The sequence below is a fragment of the Condylura cristata genome, unplaced genomic scaffold (assembly GCF_000260355.1).
Source record: "Condylura cristata isolate star-nosed mole 26May11 unplaced genomic scaffold, ConCri1.0 scaffold00040, whole genome shotgun sequence".
Lineage (NCBI taxonomy): Eukaryota > Metazoa > Chordata > Mammalia > Eulipotyphla > Talpidae > Condylura > Condylura cristata.
The window spans coordinates 5493856-5506320 of record NW_004567141.1 but is presented as its reverse complement, the minus strand read 5'-3'; the positions used below and the strand labels follow the sequence as shown (position 1 = coordinate 5506320).

General features: G+C 49.9%; 2 protein-coding genes across 3 annotated transcripts; one reads left to right on the top strand and one right to left on the bottom strand.

Moving 5' to 3' along the window:
* Positions 1-1655: 1655 nt before the first annotated feature.
* GPATCH4 (G patch domain containing 4) lies at positions 1656-9381 on the top strand. Of its 2 annotated transcripts, none has more exons than XM_004693851.2 (8): positions 1656-1721; positions 5241-5365; positions 5817-5890; positions 5963-6055; positions 6150-6236; positions 7576-7664; positions 7918-7968; positions 8165-9381. In XM_004693851.2, the coding sequence occupies exons 2-8, from the start codon at positions 5287-5289 to the stop codon at positions 9006-9008; spliced, it is 1317 nt and encodes a 438-aa protein (XP_004693908.1). In that variant the 5' UTR covers positions 1656-1721; positions 5241-5286; the 3' UTR covers positions 9009-9381. The 2 variants fall into 2 exon arrangements, with proteins under 2 accessions (XP_004693908.1, XP_012588843.1); XM_012733389.1 differs by lacking the exon at positions 1656-1721 and adding an exon at positions 3993-4009.
* A 100-nt stretch (positions 9382-9481) lies between these two features.
* Positions 9482-12053, bottom strand: APOA1BP (apolipoprotein A-I binding protein). Its single transcript, XM_012733390.1, has 6 exons — positions 11856-12053; positions 11605-11713; positions 11363-11473; positions 11160-11273; positions 10230-10377; positions 9482-9890 (listed from the first exon to the last, which is right to left on the bottom strand). Exons 1-6 carry the CDS (start codon positions 12035-12037, stop codon positions 9688-9690), a joined length of 867 nt encoding a protein of 288 aa, XP_012588844.1. The 5' UTR covers positions 12038-12053; the 3' UTR covers positions 9482-9687.
* Positions 12054-12465: the final 412 nt, after the last annotated feature.

The window sequence follows — 12465 nt, the reverse complement described above, 5'->3', positions numbered from 1 at the left end:
AAGAACTGGGGTATAGGTCAGACATCCAGGGATAAGAGGTTCCCCAGAGACAGAGTGGGGAGTAGAACAGGCAGATCCATTGAAATACACTGCTGAGGGGAGCAGTGGACAAGACAGGAGTGGTCTTTCTCCAAATGTGAGTCTCCTCCCTGGCCGGGATCGAACTCAGGCCATAGAGGTAATAGCACTGAAACTTAACCAGGGAGGCCCCCTTTGCACAATTTCAAATGAATCCTCATACCTAGAAGACAAGTCCAAACTCCTCAATTTAGCATGCAGCCTAGGATTCTGCATCTCTCTGAAAAGAAGCGAACCAACCAAGAGAAACCAGATTTAGCCAGTTGGTGGGTCCTCACCTGCCTGCTTAAAGACACAGGACATGATCCAATGGTACACATGTGATGAGAAACACCAGTACCAGGAATTGTTTACACAGGGAGTGAGAAAAAGGAGAGGAGAGAGTGTTTATAGGCTGGCACATGGCTGGATCCCAATTTATCCTCCCCCAGATAGTGTTCACTGAGTAGATACTGTGGTCCAAGCTAAAACCGCAGTGGCAAGTTGGTGGCTCCTTCGCAGATATCTCTCCCTGCCAGCCCTAGCAGCTTAATTGACCCAAATCCCAACACCACCCCTGTTTTCCATCAGTCCCTGTTAAGGGGGTAAATTCTAGAGCTGTCAACCATGGGCTCCTAGGTTGCTGCTCACTGTTGCTCTTACATTTCCATGTCTCTCATTGATACTGAACACCAGCCTCAGTTTCCCCCAGTCAATAAAAGGAAACAGTTTGAGAAGAAGGAAAGTAGTCTAATTTGTTAACAAACTGAAGATGGCAGAGGACTTGTGTCTAAAAGACCATGGTCCTGTTCTGGGGCAGGGTGCAGGGATATTTACACAAAGGAGTCAAAAAAGGGGAGTTGGGCACGTGTGGGCCTGGCCTTTTGGTGCAGGCATCTGGAGATGTGGGGAGACTGGCAAGCTCCAAGATGTTGGCAGCTCTGCTTTGTTAGCCTCCTGGTATTTGATTTCCATATTATCTTCTCAGGAGTGTTCTTTCTCTTCCTTAGACTACAAGAAGACAAACTTGTTAAATGCAAGAGATAGAATGGGCAGGAAGACAGACCTAGTCATTTGTCACAGGTCATCACCCCCATCTCTAGGGCTATTCTAAATCTCAGCTTTTCCCAGCTAGACAAATCAAGACCCTTGATGTATGCACTTTTATAACAACGCACCAACGGGGCAGGCACACTGTGCTGAATCAAAAATGATCAATTTCTGAAGCCTCCAATAGGCTGTCCCTGCAAAATGGGGGTGCTACCTCCTTCCTTGCCTTCATGGAACTTTCAGGCTACACTAGACGCTTTTCCCTAGAGCTTTCACTCATAGTTGTGCCTGGGAATCTCTCAAGGCGATCACAGCTGTTCACCTCACTGGGAAAGGGTCAGTTAGTACTTAACTTCCTTGGCCACGCAGGATATGCAAGGAACTAAGCAGAACCTCCCGGGACCGCCCGGCTCGCTCTGGGGCCGGGTTTCCGTAGCAACCACACAGCCTTCCCCTCCCCCTCCGCGGTTGGTCCTGGGAGGACCGATACTTGAGTCCGGCCTGCGTCTCTATGGTTTCAGCAGCCTAGAAGGGCCCAAACGACATTTCCGGAAAGGTGGCGGCGCCCGTGTTGGGTCTGGCACGTGTATCCGCGGAGAGGACCCAGCCTGACGGTAAGTGAGGCGCGACCTTCCCTTCATATTGGCAGCAGCAGGAGCCAAACCTCAGGAGCAAAGGTGAAAGCTGGAGAGTAGTTTGACGCGCGTGAACTGAGGCAGGAGTGCTGGAATTTAGACCTGCTGAGAATAGCCGGCTCCAGAATCGCCTGAATGGCCCTGGACCACTTGTTCTCTAGAACTGAACAAGAAATTCGAGTTGCCTGGAACGAAGGCAGTTCTTGAAAGTGTGCTTGCAGCCTGCACGCAGACTGAGATGCACAAGCCTGGGACCTCGTTGTCCCTGGGTCGTTGCCCAGTTCCGCGTTGTCGATTCCTAGTACTGTGTAAAGTACTCGTCTCTGACTTCCAGGGTGTACTTTTCGACTGCAACTGCCAGTCTTAGGCTGTGGTAAGATTTATAGCAGAAAGCACAGAGCTATAGGAAACTGAAGAATGTAGTGATTAAGAGCAGTAGTTTTGGAAGGCCTGAGATCCTGATCCTCTAAATTGCCAGCTCTTTGATTTGGGCAAGTAACTCGGTATCTCCCTGTCATTTCTTCATTTGTAACTTATGACAACGTTTCGTAATAGGGTTGCTGGAAAGTTTAAATAGATAATCTGTGTGAAGCTGTTAGCAACAGCTTAGCGTTGAGTAAATGCATCAGTGTTAGTTATTAGTAATTATTATGATGACTGGAATCTGGGACCTGACAGATCAGAGAAGCAGAGTTCTGAGGACTCTTTTAAAGGACTTAATGTTTGAATTTGCTTCTCTTACAATATCAAGAAGCAAGGTTGTGCCATTTCTTCAGTGACAGCTTTTCGGTTTGTACTCTCAATTATCAATTAGGTTTTCAGGTAACAGACCCTCTCAGCAGAAATGTGAACAAAAAACAATCCTTGGATTTACTGTTCTTCATAGCTAAGCAGAGGAGTCACTTTGTTTTACATCGTATTTTACTTGTTTCATTGTGTTCATTTAGGGGTCAGAAAGGATCGTTTCTTTTCTTTCCTTTTCCTTCAAATTTACTAGTCATTTACATCTCTATAATGTCCAGGGTACATTTTCACACTTCCTTATGTGCACATGCTTCACTCACCCTCCACCAAAACTTCTCTGCCTTTGTTTCTCTCTCCCCCATCCCCTCTGGTAACCAGCAATTTTTTCAGAGTTTCAGTTATTTTTGCCGTGCCTTGCCAGTTTGTGTTGGTTGGTTATGTAATTACAGCCCACAAATAAGTGAAAATTTTGAGTATCTGTCTTCCACTTTCTGACTTATTTCATTTAGCTTAGTCACCATAAGATCCATCCATGTTGTCCCAAGTGGCGCTGTCTCACCTTTTTAAAGAGCCAAATATTGGCACCATTCTTAGACTTAATAATATATAGTGTTTAGGAGGGATGACTTAATGATGTTTCTGATTTTCTTTCTTTCTTTCTTTCTTTTTTTTTTAAAGATTTATTTATTTGTGCATACAGAACTGGGGTACAGGCCAGAGGCTCAGGGGTGGTGAGAGGCTTCACCACAGACAGAGTGGGGAACAGAACAGGCAGATCAACGAAGTACACTGCTGAGGGGAGCAGCGGGCAGGTCAGGAGAGGTCTGCCTCGCCATGTGGTCACCTCCGGGGCAGGCGGGAATCGAACTCATGTGGAGGCAGCTTTAGATTCTCAGTGCTGTGCTTTAACCCGCTGCGCCACCAGGGAGGGCCCCTTTCTTTTCTTCTTTTTAAGGAAGCTTACTATACCTTCTTAAACTCAAATGGAAGTTTAACCCTTTAGAATTGTCACTTTGAGCGGCTATTGGATTTCTCCAGTGGTGCCATTGAGATTTTATAACTTTAGTGACCTGAACCGGCAGTAATAGTCTTAGATTTCTGTCTCTTGTGGTAAGCCATTTTAGCCATTTCAGAGGTAAATTTGGTATATAATTTGGATGTCATTCTGTGGTTCAAAAGGAAGAGCACCTGAGTGACTAAAAAATGCAACTAATTGATGATGTGATAGAAGAAGAGTTACTTTGGAGTCAGGCAACCTGAGCGCATGTAACCCCAGAAAGAAAACCCACACTTTGTTTTCCTCAGTTATAAAATCAGGGTGATACCTTTTGACAAGACTGTTGGGTTTAAAGAAGATGAGGATCATAATATTTTAACCCACCTGTTATGCACTAAATGCTTGATAAAAGTGCTCTTCTGGAGCTGGACAGTATATAACGGAGTTTTCTAGTAAGATGGAAAGACAGTGGCAGTGAAGAAGAGGAGGCCCCGCACCGGGAGGACTGTGTAATTGCTGGACATGGGTAAGGCTGTGGGCTCTGTTAAGTACCAGTACTCTATAACTCAGGTTAACAAGCACCTTACGGCTTTGTTTTCATGTGGTGGCAAGTTGTGGGAGATATGTGATGGTAAAGAGTGGGGCTTCAGGGACCTCCCTGGTGGCGCAGCTGGTTAAAGCACAGCACTGAGAAGCTAAAGCCACTTCCGCATGAGTTCAATTCCCGCCTGCCCCTGCGGTGACCACATGGTGTGGCAGACCTCTCCTGACCCACCCATTGCTGACCACCCCTGAGCCTCTGGCCTGTACCCCAGTTCTGTATGCACAAATGAATAAATCTTTAAAAAAAAAAAAATGGGGCTTCAGCTGCCTGAGTTTGAATTCTATATATGTGAGCAGAGTGGCCTTGAGTAAATTGCCTAAAACTCACTCTTTAGGTTTTAGTTTCCCCTCTTGTAATCTGAGAATACTACTTTCCTGAACATAAAAGTCAGGATGTCTCACTGGGCTGGAAAGATTAAGTGAAATAACCCATGTAAACCTTAGCACAGGCCAGTGTGCCTGAGCTCCCCTTAATTTGAGGTTTTATAATTAATACCAGTTCTGCTTGACTTTCTGAGGTGCTGGTCTCCTCAGTTGCCCGAGTAAGACAGCCTATGTGAAAGAAACTGCAAGGATGAGTTGTCCTTGCCTGTTTGAGCAGGTGGACTCGTTCATGGACTGAGGTGCCCTGTCCAAATGATTTGCCACCACACTGACCAAGAGGCGCCATGACAGATAAAGTGCATTAGATGCTGACTAATGACTATCTCATTTTTTCCTGGAGGGTGAAAGCTGAGCGGTCACCCTTGCCACTGGCTTATTCCCCATCTGCATATGCCTGGGTGTAGCCCAGTCCAGAACAAGCCTTGACTCTGCTCTGCCCTGCCCCACCTCTGCTCTCCTCTTACCCTTTAAATAGCTCCTTTTCACTCCCTTGAACCAAGCTAAATTCTCCTCTCCTGCACTGGTTCCCTCATGCTTGCGTTTCTGATAAAGCCTTGCCAGGTTCAGCTACACCTAGCTCCCTGGTGAATGCTTTCCCTTCAAGGCAAAGGAGCCCCTCATTGGTGTTGGGGCCTGTAACACAAGGACCAGGGGTCCGCCTTGTTTTGTCTTTGCCCCAAGCTCAGGAAAGGATTTTTGTTAAGAGCAGTCAGGATGGAGTTGGATGATTTTGGAGGCTTCCTCATTTCTCCTTTCCTCTTGAATGATAGTGACCCCGTCTTTGGTGATGGCTCACGGACATTGATTCGTCTCACCATGAGTATCACCCGAGAGGTCAAGAGTCGTGGGATGAAGTTTGCCGAGGAGCAGCTGCTAAAGCATGGATGGACTCAAGGTGATCCCAACAGAGCTCCTTCCACCTCCCCACCCTACTCCCTGGGAAGCCGTAGCTTTCTGGATCATCCCATGTATCCCACCCAGTTGTAGAAGGAAAAGCTAGCTTAAAGGCAAGTTTGTTGAAGAAGCTAATGTCTGATTTTTCCAGAATAGGGAAGAGTAGAATTGTGATGTGACTAGTGAGAGATAAGTTTTGGGGGCAGGGGGTGTTGTGAGGGGGAGAAGAGACATGACCTAGAAGTTGTTAAGGAAAAGATCGTCTGGGTTCAGACAAAGGCAGGGGACCGCGTGAAGAGATTCTACAAATGAGCCCGGGAGGACGTCTGAGAGGGTGGAGTTGGTCTGGTGGTAGGTGTGTGGAAAGGCAAGTGGTGGCTTGTGTTGAGGGTGCTTGGTGAGGGCTCAGAGCAGGCAGTTGAACAACCCAAGTCACTCCCTATCCTCTGTAGGCAAAGGTCTGGGCCGGAAGGAGAATGGAATCACCCAGGCCCTCAGGGTGACACTGAAACAGGACACTCATGGGGTAAGTCTGGGAAGTCAGGGAAAGGAGACTCTTATGGGCAGGGCCTCATGGTTAGACCTCTTCGTCTGGCAGGTGGGACACGACCCTGCCAAGGAGTTCACAAACCACTGGTGGAATGAGCTCTTCAACAAGACTGCTGCCAGCTTAGTAGTGGAAACAAATCAGGTATGAGCTCTATAGACAGGCGCATGAAATGAGGGTCTGGGACACGTGGGGCTGAGGGCAACACGGCAAGGCCCTCATGGACCCTTCCCCACAGGATGGAGTACAGATACGGCATCTTTCTACGGAGAACCCCCGTCACAATCAGCCCAAGCCCAACTTGCTGTATCAGAAGTTTGTGAAGGTACTAGAGTTGGGGGTAAAGGGGCCTTCCTTTTTCCCTTCCTTGGTTTCCCTTGGGGCCTCATATATGCTCCCTGTTTCCAGGACTGTCCTAACATGATGGAAACGTGCTGTTGCTTAGCCAGAGCCTCAAAGAAACTTGAGATCTTTGGGCTGCACAGGTCCATACCAGCAGCTGAGCAGGCAGCAGTGGAGAGTGGGACAGAGAGCCCAGTCAGAAGCTACCGGAGGAGGGCAGGAAGGGGGCGTCTGATTCAAAAGGACTTAGAAGCCATAGGGACCTGAGATATTATCTGGCCCATCCTCACTTTGCAGATGTAGCCAAAAGGGAGGAAATAGCTTGCTAAAGAGCCCTGCTGGCTAGTAGCAGCAGCCAGGCCGACTACCGGGCTTCCTAGACCAACAGGAGGGAGCCAGCACTGTGCCTGTGACCTACCAGGTCCTGGGTTTCTCTTCATCCCTGTGGCATCACCTACACCAGCTCACACCATCAACATCTGATGCCTAACTACTTCCACTGCCACACAGCGGGACTCTTAACTCTAGTTTCGCTCCCTGCCCGCCCCCCACCACCACCACCACAGTGTCCCCCACCTGGTGTCCAGAGTACTCTCTAAAACACGAGTATCACTGGTCCTCTCTGGCCAGGGATGGCACAGCACAGGTTTATCACACTGGCTCACATGGTACTGGAAGCCTTGTCCTTCCTTCTCTGGCTTCATCTCTTGCTTTTTCTCTCAAGACCTCACATTTCAGCCATGTAGAATTCATTTCTTCTTTTTGAAGCCAAAACGTTGTTTTTTGGCTGCATCCTCTAACACAGGCAGGACTTGTCATGATGGCCCATGTTCCGCCACACTCCTTTCCTCTCACCATGTCAGGTCCCTCTGTGGCACTTGTCTCACTCTTACTCCTCCTTCCTATCTCTAACCCTTTGGCCCATAGTAGCTTCTCAGTTAATCTGACTAAATTACTGTGTGAAGGTGCGGGTGTGTGAAATGCCATTTTTACTGTCAGTTACTAGTGCCCTGGGATGACACTAGAGGGCACTTTTTCCCACTGTGAAGACATGATGGCACAAAATATTTCTTCCTCCCTTCTCCTACTCACTTGCCAGCTATGAGCCAAGGAAGTCAGGGCTACCCCCCTGACATCCCACCACAGCAACTGTAGCCCTACTCCTGCCTACTTCTAGTTTGCAGATTGACACACCTCTTTGAGAGTCTGCAAGGTGTTTGGGTGCTGCTGGTGCCTGCTGCTCTGAACTCCCACGGGGCTTCAAGGAGGAGAGATGGCAGTAGTATTGATTTGGCCTTGTCCACCCCTGTGACCCATTCTAGATGGCCACACTGACTTCAGGTGGAGAGAAGCCAGACAAGGACTTGGAGAACAGTGATGATGATAACCAGGAGTCCCCGCCACCAAAGATGTGAGCTTCATTTTAATGCTGGGGGCATGTAGGAGGAGATGCTCCAAATTTCAAGAGAAAGGATAGAGTCTATGTAAGCAGCGAGGTTGCTTTGGGGGTAAAAATGTTTTGTGCTAGTCTTTGAATCCCCTGTACCTAGAAAAATGCTAGGTCATGAACAGGAACTAGGTGCTGAAGGAATGTTTTAGAGGGGCTAGAGGTCACACCTCTCCACCATGTCTGTCTTCATTCTCTTCCCCCACTTCCCCTCCAGTCTGACGGATGAGATGCTGCTCCAGGCCTGTGAGGGGCGAACAGCACACAAGTAAGTAGTGGTCAGCCATTCGGGTTCCCGTTACTCTGCATCAAGAGCCCACCCTTGAGGCCTGTGCCACTTACTCTTTCTGCCCCAGCGAGTGGTCCTAATGTGTGCCTATCTGTGAAACTGCCTGAAGATAGGCAGCACCTCCTCACCTGCCTTCCCTCAGCCCTCCCTCTGACTTAGGCCCCATCTATTTTAGGGCTGCTCGTCTTGGAATCACAATGAAGGCTAAGCTTGCTCGGTTAGAGGCCCAGGAGCAGGCCTTCCTGGCTCGCCTCAAAGGCCAGGACCCTGGGACACCTCAACTGCAGGCTGAGAGCAAGCCCCCCAAAAAAAAGAAAAAGAAAAGGAAGCAGAAAGAGGAGGAAGAGGCTACAGCAGCTGAAAGAAATGCAGAGGAGGACTGCCCAGAACATACTGAACAGGGCATCAGGAAGAAGAAGAAAAAACGACATAAAGAAAAGGTCACAGATGAAAGCGAGGGAGCAGCTGTAAGGAATGAGGAGGAAGAGGCTACAGGAATAGAGGACCTTGGGGAACTGAAGAGCAGAGAACAAACTACGCAGTTTTGCAGGAAAAGGAAGAAGAAGCCACACCATGGAGCAGAGATAGAGGTCTCAGACAAAAGAAGAGGTGAAGGGTCAGCAGGTGGGGTCAGGTCGGAGGACATGGAGAGCAGAGCATGCACGGGCCCACACAGCAGAAAGAGGCGGCGGCATGCTGAAGAGAGGGGGGACTTGGGCGTAGAGGAGGATGCTGAGGAGGCAGTTGTAGACGGTGGGACCAGGAAAGCAGAAGGTAAAGAATGTGGTAATAGAAAAAGCAGAAGCAAGAAGAAAAGACAGTGGCACCAAGAAGAGGTCTGGAGCGGAAGAGATGACAGCGAGGGCAGAAGGACTGAGGGTGCAGAGAGCAGAGCACATGATGGCTTAAGTGGCCAAAGTAAGAAGAGGAAATGGCAGCAACCAGAGGAGGAGGAGGAAAGAGCTAGAGCCAGCTCAGATCAGAGAACCAAAAAGAAGAAACAAAAGAAGAAAGACTGAAGATCAGGACAGTGTGGGGCTCCACTCCTTTTCAGGAGTTGAAGCCTCAGAGAGACAGGCCTGTAGGTCCCGTCCCGTGAGGCATCCCTTCACGGGGGAGCCGCTCCGGGACTTTAAAGAAAAATGTAGACTTATGTGAAAGCACTGTGACGTGTTGTGAAGACTAGAAAAACATACAAGTGTAGGTCATGAGCCAAATTCCATTTAAGCTTGCTAGGTTCTAACACTGTCCTGTGGTTGAACAAATGCTGGCGTAGGCTCCCGGCCTATGTGGGGTCCTGACATCTTCCCAGACTGAGGGTCCTGAGTACCAACTCAGCGTTTGCTTTATATCTTTGAAGAGAACTTCTGAGACCCTTGAGTCTAGCCACACTGTTAAACGGGAGAAAGCTGGAGAACCTTGTCCAGCATCCCTGTCTGCCTCCTCGATGGGCAAGAACTGTGAGTAAAGGACAGCACGCCACACTTGGGAGCCTTGTCAACAACTGAAAGTCATTTTCGTTGCCCCTAAAAGGCTGTAATAATCCCTCTTGCCAGTTCTGTTCCCCGGGGATGGTCCCACATCTCCAGTGTTGTTTTTTCTTGCCATGGTCTTCGTTGCCAGAAGAGTTCCTGGGACTCCATGGCTCCGGGAGAGAGGACCGAGGCTTTATTGGGAAGAATGCCCACCCACGGTCCCTCACTGCAGACGGTAGACACACTCAGTGTCAGGGTAGGCTGGCAGGTTCAGCTGGTACTTCTTTTCCAGAGCAGGTGGCACGAAACGACCCCCCAGGTAGTGGTAGCGGCCAGTAAACTGAGTTGCAGACTTTTTGGGTGCTGTCAGGGAGATGAGCAGGTCTGGCTGGATACCTCCAGGGTTTCCTTTCTCCACATCCCATCCTGAAAAGAGAGGTATTCAGGAAGAGTGGGAAAGGCAGACGTCGAGTCCCGTCTACCTCTTGTCCTAAAGTAGCAGGACGCCCCTTGGGCTCCCACTTGAGGAAGGTGCATCCTTGGAGTTCCATGTACCCTTAGGCTTTGTTCTCTCGGAGTGAGCATGTAAAGAGCACTCCTGAACTTTACTCCCCATGGATCTGGCTATGGGAAGCCATTAAGCTGTCTGTCCCCTAAATTTAGTTTACTTCAGGCTTGGTCTGAACTTTGAAGAATGAGGACTCTAAGTGCCTACCGCAAAACAGAAAAGGGTCCTCATCTCCCCACCCTCCTTGGACCCAGCACCTGAGGGAATGTCGATGCTGGCAATAGGCACGGTGAGTCCACTCAGGACGCTCAGGATGCTGCGGAATGGCTCCCGAACATCACCCTTGAAGCTGAAGCCAAAGATGGCATCCACCACTAGGTCATAGAGTTCATCAATCAACATGGGCTGTGATGGAACAGGGAAAAGGGAAGGATGTCAGCCAACACTGCACAAAGCCCTAACGAGATAACGAGAAAACTGTCTTCTACCCACAGACCATTCAGAGAGGCACAAACATAATTTTATCCCATTTAGGCAGCATTCTGTTGCCTGCAGCTAAGCATAAGATGGTCACTGATTCAGATCAAACAATCCAGACACATTTTCTTTTCTCAGTGCCTGCATGCTCTTGGGGAGGTTGCAGGGTGGCATAGCCTGAGAATGGGTGTCAGAGGGCCAGGTTTGGGCTGTCCCCACGGTGTCTTCTGTAAAATGTAACTCTGGCTTGTGTGGCATAGTCAGGAGAACACAGATTCTGGAATCAGATATCTGTAAAATGTGCTAAAAAATTTTAAAAACAAAAATAAAATAATTCTCATTTCCACTCCAGATGAAATTTCTGCAGAAAAGGTTTAAAATGAAGCTGTCCTTTCAGCTTCTGCTGGGAGCAGGTAATGAATGTGTTTACTGCTGTGAACAGGACACATGGCATGGGGGAGAGGATCCAAATGTAGAATGGAGACTTAGAGATGGTATTGCTGGGACTTGGGGAGCACAACTGATAGAGGGGGTGGTGCTCACACCACTCCTCGAAGACATACTTTAGGCGCCTGTGCCAACACTATTCCTGCCCTCTGTGAGTACATCATCTAGAAAGATAAGCAGGTGAGTTCAGCCTGGAAACTTGGGGAAAGAGCAGAACCTGAGCACTGGTCATTGTGGAGAGGGACCTGGACTGAAATACCTACTTCGGGGGGCATTTCACCAAGGAAAGTGATGTCCATTTTCTGACACTGGGTCACCAGGGCAGTGAAGAGTGGTTTGTTAGGTCTTTTGGGATAATAGATAGATGGTTGGTAGCCCTATGAGGAAAGAAAGGGAATGGAGTTAATTCAATCCATCTTTTGGATAGTACCCCCAAATGCCCCACAGTCCTTCCCCATATACTCACAAAGAGTTTGAGGTGTCGAGCACAGACCAGGCCATCTCCTCCATTATTTCCTGGGCCACAGATGACCAGGACAGTAGGGGGACTCCTGGACATAGACGTGGGGGGATAGGCCTGAAGGCAGAATCAAAGTAAATTCACAAGGGTTCTGGGGAGCAACAAGCCTGGGCTTGGCCATCTGTCCTAACCACTCCCCGGGCCTAGGGGTTTGCAGTGAGTGATTCATGGAGATTTGCATCACTGACCTTGGCAATGGCTGTGGCACAGCTCAGCCCAGCCAGCTCCATAAGTTGGTCCACGCTGAACTGGTATTCATTAAATAGCTCCTCGTCCACCGCCTGGGCCTCCTCCTGGCTGAGGAAACCCAAAACCTGAGTTCCCGCCCCTCGGGTGCTCCGACTGCAGTAGGCGCGGCGGTCCAGGTCCCGCCCGCGGCGGGGGACGTTTCACTTAGAGCCAGCGCCCCGCCTGTGCACCGAGCGCCCCCTTCGCCTACCTCAGGTATTTAACCGCGGTGCTCGCCATGACCTCTGGGTCCCCGCGGCCACCCGAGAGAAGCCGCTGCGGCCCCCACCAGGTGGGTCCCGCGCGACAGGCGGCGGCTTGGATTCTGGTGCGCGGCAGGCGTGAGCCCGCGACCAGCAGTCCGACCCCCAACAGCGCCCGCAACCCGGACATCCAGCTCGCACCAGGATAATTACTTTTCTTAGTGCGGCGCATGCGCGGCCCCTCGCGCCACCCCCACGCAAGAGGCTGTTGCGCAGGCGCACTCCTGCTAGTGGTGCCGGCGCGCGCCGTCTTCCCGCTGCTCCTGGCCACCTTGCGGTCGGTGCGCTTGGTGGCGGCCGCGTGAGGTCGCCCAGCTTTGCAGTCGCCCTTCCCGAGAACAAAATTCAGGAGGATTTTGCCTCACGTTTCCGAATAAGTGCTTTGCTCCCAACCGCCCTGTGATGACCATCCTTGTTTAGCAGAGCCGGCAGCCTGGGCTCCCACCTGCCTAGCTGAGTGAACTTGGGCACTCCTGGTTTCAGTTTCCTGTCTGTTAAATGGGTCAGAGTACACACTTTATAGAGCGGTAACACGGGCCTGGTACTTAAGGCTCAATA

Excerpts from the sequence above, each read along its gene's own strand:
- GPATCH4 (XM_004693851.2), top strand. The coding sequence starts at position 5,287 with ATGAGTATCACCCGAGAGGTCAAGAGTCGTGGGATGAAGTTTGCCGAG. Across the intron at positions 7,665-7,917 it reads GAGTCCCCGCCACCAAAGAT|TCTGACGGATGAGATGCTGC; the intron begins GTGAGCTTCATT and ends CTTCCCCTCCAG. Across the intron at positions 7,969-8,164 it reads GAGGGGCGAACAGCACACAA|GGCTGCTCGTCTTGGAATCA; the intron begins GTAAGTAGTGGT and ends CATCTATTTTAG.
- APOA1BP (XM_012733390.1), bottom strand. The coding sequence starts at position 12,037 with ATGTCCGGGTTGCGGGCGCTGTTGGGGGTCGGACTGCTGGTCGCGGGC. Across the intron at positions 11,274-11,362 it reads CTCGACACCTCAAACTCTTT|GGCTACCAACCATCTATCTA; the intron begins GTGAGTATATGG and ends CTTTCCTCATAG. Across the intron at positions 10,378-11,159 it reads TTGGTGAAATGCCCCCCGAA|CCCATGTTGATTGATGAACT; the intron begins GTAGGTATTTCA and ends GTTCCATCACAG.